Here is a 9,445-nt window from a genome sequence, read left to right as displayed (position 1 = left end):
ACAAGTTGAGAATTCAAATTCATAGCAGATTCATAGCAGAAAAAGAATGTTGTTTTGTTACTCTCAAGACAAGGAGATGCATGGGAAGAACTAGAACTCTTTCTTAATTCCTGTGTTAATGAATGAATGAGCCAAGAAAAGATTGATGAATGAAAATGCAAGTCCATAACATAAATTATCAGGTAAAAAGAATGTATCTTTAGGTTTTGTTTAGTGGGATGTAAAAGGAGAGACATTAAAAAGAAAGATTAATCATGGGGGAACATTGAAAGTGTCAAGATTCTTGTAAAAAGATGGCTTTGTCCTATGCCAATCATAACATCCTCCTCTCCTATACAAGAACAACCAGACTGGAATGAAAAATGAAATTATACCATACATCAAGCAAAAGGGAAAAAAATGTATAAATTAAAAAGAAAAAGAAAGAAAAAAAAAGGGTCTTTTTCTTTTAGTTGGTCAGCAGTCAGAATTGCTTGCCATTGCCGACATGATCCACTGTCACTACACCAAATTGAGTAGAAAGATAAATCAGTTCTGAAGAAATCAGCAACACAGCACCCTGCACTACTAATGAGTTCAGCCAGCCACATAACTTTTTCATTTACAACCATGTTTGACTTTTAGCCAGCCATTAAGAAGCTACAGAAACTTTCATTATTTCTTCCCTTGAGGTGGGTGAAGATACTTAAATTAAGCATATACATATCAGTGAAAATTACCAGTATGCTACAATGCAAAAACAGTGAACTCAGTGTATAATTGAGTGCAGTTAAATAAATATACAGTCTAAAATGAGTTAAATGGTTGAGGCTTTTTGAGAGTACTACTTCATAACATGTAAGAGAATAGGTTCATGATGGAAAAGGATGGAGAAAAGTTAGTAGATAAAAGGGGTGGCTATATTGATGCTAGTTTCAAGCTGCTGTACGTGCAGTAAAAGGACATATTGTGGCATGATTTATTATGGAATATAGTACTAGAGTCGTCGTTCATGTAGCAGCAGTATCTATGAACATAACCAATCACAAGTTTAAAATAACTTCAGTACAAATTCTGCTGTCTTTGGTTATTATCGTTTTAATGATTCTTCAGCTTTTACTTCAGTATGCATATAAATTCTGTACTGATACAATAATTTCTCTTCAAATTATTTTTACTATTATTATTACACAGTACAGCCATATACAGATATAAATTGATAGTAAATGACAACTTACAAAACACGTACACTTTTCAAAGTTTTGATTTTCTTTTAAATAAGATTTAGTGATTTATTTATTTCTTGTATGGATTTGAGCATCTTTGATTTACACCAAGAACCAATTCCTCTCACTGTACAACCGTTCTGATATAAAATCTACAGTGAAGATTAATGTGATTATACATTTTAGTGGTTAAAAATCAATTGTATAAAAATAAATTGTGTTAAAACACATTTTACCCAACTTAGATGTCAGAGTTGCATGATCTGCAGAAGTTCTATTTGCACGGAATAGAGAGGCAGAAGTTGTATTAATTATTGACTAGGAAACTGTTGTGCTTGCATCAGGTTGATAGTATCTCAGATTTCAGTTGCATAATTTTATGAAATTTATAGTATGGTGACAACAACAACAAAAAGGGTGTCATGTGCATGTGACTGACAAGAAGGGTGAAAAATGATATGCAATTTCATCACCACCAGAACCCTTGAATCACCAACCTTCTTCTGTTCATGGCTCCAATAATCTGCATATTGCAACCATATCATGTACCTTCTCATACCGACAGGTCTCTTCCTTTTCCATTTTTTAGGCCACACTCCTTCTTTCAACTTTTTTTTTTTCAAGCCTTTTCAGCAATCATGGCAACCTAAACGGTTAATTCTGCAAAATTCCAATTTTCAACATTGAGATAAACATGGAAAACAAGGCCCCATTAACAAATAAATTATCACAAAAAAAAGGTTTCAAAGGAAAGTTACCGAAGCTTGTGGGACATTTGCTAAACAAAAACAATAACAATATTCACACACATAATATATATAGGGAGAGAAACAGTGTGTGGATTGATGTGAAGAAAGGCCACTCATACCTCACTCTCCTTTGACCATGACACCCTTTGACATGGATATCCACTCTCCATTGTGGGCCTAATCATTTTGTAGTAAACAAACACACCAGGAGATATGCCAGATTATCTATGAGAAATGCTTCTACGGACACAAAGATTCTTATCTTCTTCCGAGGTTGACACACGTTAAAACCATGTTGGCTTTGCCACCCTACTACTGCTTCAAGCCATTCCAACTCTGCACAAAAAGTAACATTCAAATTCTGGGAGCCTCCTATTTAAGTGTAACATTTCTAGTAACTTATCTCCCTATTCATGAGAGCATCTAGTGGCAGGAAGACACTCCATATCATTTGAGATTGCCTCCATCATGAAGAAACATCATAAATTTCATCAGAAACTTTTGTTATTAATTTGGTATGGTGTTCAGGTATAGTGCTCCCATTTTTGTGATGACTAACCATGCGGATGCTGTCTCTAGTTGTGGTGAAACATGACTAGGAACAGATGTAGAGATAGCCTCAGCTGTGTTCTCTCTTTCCACTCATGAAAATAATATAAATTAGATGAAGGGGCCTGACTTGTGTGACAATTTTGTGCAGTAATGAGAACAGAAGACGCCAAAACTTGAATCAGTTTTCAAAGGTGAGGCCAAATAACGGCCAAATATATGTTTCCACTTTCCTCTAAAGGCTCTCACATGCATCAATAGCCAGCCCTATGAAAGAGAGAGACCAAGGAACAACACATACCGTTAGAATAGAAATGCTGTCCTTAGAGCTTGGAAGTTGAAATTTACTTGAAAGTGAACTAGTCATGCTCAGTTACTGGCTCACTGGTTTGTAACAGCATCACGAACCTTGATGGTTGATACCAACTGATAAGATGTAATTGAGAATTATGTTGTTTCTTTGTTACTAAGAACACAAAATGAGAGTAGTTGGGATAAGTCCAACAACAACATGGTCCACGCCCAAGTGGTTTTAAAAATCAGGAAACATGAAGGGAAACTCTTTATCTTGCTAGACCCTACGAGAAACTGAAACTTCTACATCAGGCAGTTTGCAGAAAGCAGTGAGACACCTTTTGTTCTTTGGTCAACTCAGTTTAGAACTAAACTGGAGCATTAAAGTCTTTGGATGTGATGGAAATCAGGTGGTCAAACAGTATGATAATTCATCCTATTCTATTCAATCACGCAAATTGGTGTGGCAAGCAGAATCTATGGACTATGTATTGTGTTATGGCATATCAAGACATGAACTATCAATTGAGATATATAATCAAAATTCCATGGACTATTTGTAGTGTCTTTTTCCCCCCTTCAGGTGAAGAAAACACGTTAATGACACCCCATGATGTCAGATAAACGTTGTTTTCGTTGAGAAAACAAAAACTTTGCTCTAGATATAGGCTTTAATCTTGTTTTTTAATAATTTTTCATACAGACCATAAAATTCAGTTTGCTTTTGAATTTTTAAATATTTTGCATGAGTGCTTTATATCATATCAATGTCAATAGTTAAGAAAGCGAACAACGGACGCTTAATAAAGAAATTAATCAAATCCTGAAAGCTAGTTCCATGAGAATAAAAAATGCTTCTACTCCAGTACTTGACCAGCAGAAAATGAAGCGGAAGAACAAGTGGAAGAGGAATTAGGAATTGAGTTTTTCACATGAGAGGAAGTTTGTAAACAAGGTGTTTCTCATTAAGGAAAACTTTACACATTCATTAATGAAGCGCATCTCTTTAGGCTGTAGATTGATATTAGAATTAGGATTCAATAATCATTCTCATTACAAAATAACTAGCAAAATTTTTGTGACATGACATTGGTCTTGCTCCTTTCCTGGATTGTTGTTATGCTGATAAAAGAGCAAGACTTCCTCCTTTACAAACCCTAAAAGTACAAAATAATTACTGGAAAAAAGATTGATGATTCATTAGAATCAAAGCTGATCATAACACAGTCACTAACAACATGCTTTTTTTGGTCCCTTCTAATATTCCTTCTGTTTCAACCCCAAAGTCATGAAAAATTTTCAACTAGATGTAAGGGAATAATAGAAGAGTTGTGGAAAGAATCTGATAAATCCTAAAATTACACAATTCTATAAGAGTTGAAAAAAAGCACATTACACTAAGGGAGCATCAGCATAAACCTCAGCCAGCATGCCATCCTCACTACCAGACATGGCAAACAGCTCTGCATCCTTCTCTTCCTCACTGGAAAAGTCTCTCCTTTCAAGCTTGGCATGAGCTGCAATGTATATCATTTTCTGAGCCCTCTCCAAGGCAACTCTTGACTGTTTATTAGCTGAAAATTTCCTCATAAAAGACCAATTACTCTTAAACCCACATGAAGTTGCGTGCAGAAAAATAAGCCTCACTGCAATCTTCCCCAAGGATTTAAACTCACTCAAACATGTTTCCCACACAAGCCTACTACTCAGTGGATTTGCAACTTTCATCTTCCCTGTTACAGGATCTCTCTGCTTCATCTGAACAGCCTGTGCATAAAGCGGATCAAGACCATCTGACCTCCATTTCATTAGCTCCATCAACACAACATGAGCCTCTTCTCTCGAAGCCAGCCTCGTCAGTAACTTGTCCACATCCTTTTCCTGTTCTCGCGTCAAACACTTATAAGGAGGAAGATACTTTCCACTTGCATCCTTAATCAAGTAAAGTGGATCAAGTATAAACGCTGCTGCCCAAGCAGGGTGATAATTCTTCCTAAACCTCTTCTCAACTATCTTCTCCACAGCTCCTTCCACAATGTTGAACTTCCCACACCACTCTTTCACCTTGCTCCTCACCTCCTCCCAAAGAGGCAAGCACCTACCCATCAATGGCCTCTCAGCCTCAACATCATGCACCATCCCTCTAACAAGCTTCACAAGTGAATAAACCGCCTCCAACTCGTTCCAAAACCCCTCATTCTGCACCATCCCTGCAACCTCCCTCGCCAAAGTATCTTCCATACACATCACCTTAAACCCATCCTCCATCACAACCATCTGCATCACTCTGGCACAGCTCAAAATGTCCTCCAACATAGGAAACACCAGTTGAAAATTCTTCAACGGATCACATTTGGGTGAAGGCACGCGAATTAGGCCGCCACAATCCATCTCCTGCACCCTGCACTTCAGGAAAAGACTCCTCACCTGCGACTCACTGTTCATGAAATTCGCAACCTTCAAGCAATTCTCGATCACAGACCTGAAAAGCGGCAACTCGCGGTTAAAATCCTTGATCAAGCTAACCAAGCCCTGAAGCTGGCAGGAAGTGTTCACCATCCAATGGTGCTGTGCCTCCAAGTTCCTCAACGCCTTAGCCTTGAACTTATCTGCGACTATCCCCACACACCTATGGACAACACTCCCAGTAACCGCAGTAACCGTCTCCCACAAAACCTCCTCGGCATACTTAGAATTCTCCACTCCACCAGTGAACACAGCCTTCTGAAACACACTACTCCCATTGGGGAGATTCACCACAAACTTCACCAAACTCTCCCCCCCACCACAACACGAGTTAAAGTTAAACAAACCCCCACTCTTCCACCCATCACTCGCCAACTGAAAAAACATGGCGTCCCTAATCCTAGCCTCGGACTCAGCCTTGGCCTCCCCGAACCTAGCATCAAGCCTCCCCCCAGAAACCTCCCTCCTCAAATTGGCGGGCAACCCAACCTGGCTCAAAAAAGCCTGAAACTTTCTATGTTCCAGACTCAACAAGGACACAGAACCGCAGGTCTCATAGAACCAATCGAAGAGCAAGTCCAAAGCAGAATTCACCTGGTCCTTGCTCAGAGCAGGACCAGGAGACGTCTTGGGACTCTTCAACTTCTTCACACTGTCCTCAAACATGGCCAAAGCACACAAATCATCCTTCCCACCCGACAACATTAAATGCTGTTGGCTCTGCCCGTGATGCTGCAAGTGCATAATGTTGTTGTTATTATTATTATTACTATTGCTGTTGTTGTTGTTACTGTTCTGCATCTGGGTGTACCCCATGTCGAAGCGGGAAGACTCGACCAAGGCCAAGGAGTGATTTTGATAAGAAGAGGGTGACGTGGCACCCATTTGAGGCGAACCCCTTTTGCGGTTCGAACCGGGAGTGATGGAGGAAATGGGGAGGGGAGAAGGGACCGAACCCGGTCTCAAACCGGAGCTGAAGTTGGAGCAAGTTCCACGCTTTAAGTGTTCGGAAGCCGTTCTTGAAGGGTTTGAAGCGGAGAAGAGAGAGTCGCAGAGGGAGCATTTGAGTTTCACTGATTTGGGTAGGCCTGTGTCCGGGTGCGGGACGAGTATGGGCTCGAGGTGTGCCCAGTACCAGGCTCCCTTGCCTTTGATGGCCTTGGTCCGCACAGTGAGGAGCCCTTCGAACCGTTTGTTGACTGCCCTCACGGCGGCGCCGTCGTCTGATGGGAGTGGGTCGGTGGAGGTTGAGGTGGTTGAGGTCATGGCTTGGAGGTGGAGCGTCAAAAGTGGAGGGTGTAGTGGGGTGGTGACGGTGGTTTCACCGTTTTGGTGGGAGTGGGTGTCGTTTTGGGGCATTTAGCCATATAGGGTTGCAGAGTGAAGAGAAGGTGTAGAAAGTGATGTGAATGAAGAGAGTAACTGAGCGAAAAAGGAGTGGAAGGTGCATATAGAGTGGAGCTACTCAACAGGAACCAGAGAATGGAGGAACAGAGAGAGAGAGAGAGAGAAAGAGAGAGAAGGGTGAGTCAACCAAATTTGTATTTCTCAACCAAAAGCAGAGTATAGTTTTTCTGAAAAAACAAAACCTCAACTTGTTCTTTGTTTATGGATTTCTTCTTTTTCTTAATACTATGTCTTAATACTATGTCTCATATGATAGTAGACATACTATAATGTCATCACAAGTAGTTAATACCTTCCATTCTAACGTTTTAATTATATAATTATATTTTTGTAATTTTAAGATACACATTATAATTTTCTTTTATTTTAAATTCTATGTTTTACCATTTTTCTTTTCAGAGGAGTTTTATCATTTACATGAATAAAGTTGTCTAAAAAAAATAAATATGTTACATTTTTATTTAATTTTGAAATATACAGCATTGTTGTTAGAAAGATGAACAGCAGTTTGTATTTGTTTAATGTTACCGACAATTAACATAAACATCCTATTATTAGTTGTAGTATTTTAGTAGGTAGAGTGACGTTTTATTATATTTATTATCATATACTTTCAAATGCTACCTAAAATCTTTACTTTAGTTTCCAAGGTCACCAAATTGATCATAGATGTTAAAATTACCTATCAATGCACAAGGAAACAAATTATAAAAACTTAATTGCGTTAAAATATGCTTAATTTAATCTATACTTGTTCTTTTGTGATAAGAAAATGCAAGTTAAGCATTTGTCATAGGAGAAAAATATAGTTGACTGTAATTACAAATAATTTACAGTTAAAATTATATGGACTTTTCAAAATAATATTCGATAAAGATATGTGTCTATTTTTTTTTTCTATATAAAACTATGTTTTAACTAAATTGAAATAATTTTATTTTTCTGCCCCTCAGATTTTGAAAGAGTGATTTTGAAATGTATATATAAATGAAATCGTTAAAAAAGAGGAGACAGAAATAATTGTACCCATAAAGCCTAATTCCATTCATAAAAGTTGATTTGTTTATTTTTTTTTTGTTTTTTTTTAATAAAATAATTGAGTTTCTAAAAAGTGCTACAAAGGATTTAATTTACTCTTTGACTATATATATCTATGACGAATTTTTTTTTAAGTTACTTATTTTTATTTAAGTGAAGGTTTAAAAGAAATGTATGAATGAACTAGCACTCATCAACTCATAATTATAACTCTATCCATTGCATCCATTTAAAACATTAATCAACATGAAAATGATATCATTAGTATTATCATCAATAATAATAAATACATTTAAATTGATTGTCTTAGCTTTTGAAAAAATATTAAGACAAATTAGAAATTATGTTCAATAGTAAAATATTTTAGAGTGGGTAGTTTTAAATGAAAAAAATGCAGTTTTAATTTAAGAAAAAAGGAAGTAACAATTGAATGATTTTGATGATAAATGAAGAATTAACTAAAATCCAATAAAGAAGAAGAGGTTGATGGCATTGATTTGGTGATTTTGATTGGTTTTATTAATGGAGAAGACATTAGTTTCCATTTCAACAGGATCTTGGAGTAACATCAGAACATTTTTTTTTATGGTTCATAGCTTTTCTCAAATCACTTTCACCCTAACAAAAAGAAAAGCACTTAAAATTTTAGGGTTAACTTCAATTATTAAGCTACTTGTTTTACTTTTGTCGTCTTCTTATTTCATTTGTTCCTCCATTGTCTCTCTAATTACACTCCACTATCACTCACTAAATTTTACTTTTGACAAAAGGATAACAATGCTTTCATAAAAATAAAAAAAATCACTTTTGTTCTAAAAACTCATGTTCTAACCTATTTTAGTTTAGGGTAAAATTTAATACTAATGTTTCATAATAATAATAATAATAATAATAATAATAATAATATGAATAATGTTTTATTGTTTTTTAAATATTATTAGAGATTCATTTATTAATGATGAGATTGAAATAGGTACAAATTTTATATTATAAACTCATTTAAAATATCAAAGTTAATTTTAAAATTTACTTGTTAAAATAGTATTAGATATTAGTTTAACTTATTATATTATTTGTTATTGAATTATTATCGAATCGTTTATTTAGTTATATACTTAAAAATACATTTATTTTAACATGAACGAATATGTTAAAAATATCGTGTCAACTACAAATAATATAAATTTATAATTTATATTTATAAAAATATATTTTACTTTACAAACTAATTTGATAAAATTTAAATAAACTTAAAATTTTACTTTTCATAAATAATTAGTTTTATAAAATTAGTTACTTAATGGAATTACATTCTCATACTTTATTTATTTCTCAAACAAATAGCAAATATAATTAAATTATAATATGAACATGTTAGACTAAACATAATATGAATTAGGAGTAACTAAAATCCATATAGATATAAATTAATAAATCAACGAAAAATTATCTGTTCAAATCGAATCATGAAATATACAATTCATATAATATTTGAACTACACTAAATCAGGTTAATACATTTTCATAACAAGATTTGAATAAAAAATTATACAATTCATATAAAATCTGAATCAGACCAATTAATTTCAAAACTTTGATAATAAACACTTGCATTTGTTTCTTTTTATAAGTTATATATATATATATATATATATATATATATATATATATATATATATATATAAAGAAAATGATTATCCGACATTAGGAAAGAGAAATGAAGTCAGCTTTACAACT

At 35.0% G+C, this 9,445-nt stretch overlaps 1 protein-coding gene across 4 annotated transcripts; it reads right to left on the bottom strand.

The window, feature by feature from the left end:
* Positions 1-1,493: 1,493 nt before the first annotated feature.
* Positions 1,494-6,824, bottom strand: LOC114180999 (uncharacterized). 4 transcript variants are annotated; one of them, XR_014994533.1, is made up of 4 exons: positions 4,194-6,824; positions 2,805-2,929; positions 2,074-2,290; positions 1,494-1,865 (listed from the first exon to the last, which is right to left on the bottom strand). XR_014994533.1 is itself a non-coding variant. In XM_028067307.2 (2 exons), exons 1-2 carry the CDS (start codon positions 6,620-6,622, stop codon positions 1,835-1,837), a joined length of 2,460 nt encoding a protein of 819 aa, XP_027923108.1. In that variant the 5' UTR covers positions 6,623-6,823; the 3' UTR covers positions 1,494-1,834. The 4 variants fall into 4 exon arrangements, 2 of the variants coding, with proteins under 2 accessions (XP_027923108.1, XP_085528598.1); XR_014994534.1 differs by lacking the exon at positions 2,805-2,929 and having other exon boundaries at positions 4,194-6,823; XM_028067307.2 differs by lacking the exons at positions 2,074-2,290; positions 2,805-2,929 and having other exon boundaries at positions 4,194-6,823.
* Between the last annotated feature and the right edge of the window lie 2,621 nt (positions 6,825-9,445).

This window comes from Vigna unguiculata, chromosome 4, assembly GCF_037176805.1.
Source record: "Vigna unguiculata cultivar grain cowpea cultivar isolate G323 ecotype 2 chromosome 4, ASM3717680v1, whole genome shotgun sequence".
Classification (NCBI taxonomy): domain Eukaryota; kingdom Viridiplantae; phylum Streptophyta; class Magnoliopsida; order Fabales; family Fabaceae; genus Vigna; species Vigna unguiculata.
Note: the sequence above shows the minus strand (reverse complement) of the source record. Positions and strands in the feature narration are given on the sequence as shown.

Bases quoted from the DNA above. Each gene is read 5' to 3' on its own strand.
- LOC114180999 (XM_085672472.1), bottom strand. From the start codon at position 6,622: ATGCCCCAAAACGACACCCACTCCCACCAAAACGGTGAAACCACCGTC. The intron at 2,930-4,193 runs GTAATGTGCTTT...ACATCTTATCAG, and splicing joins TATGCTGATGCTCCCTTAGT to TTGGTATCAACCATCAAGGT.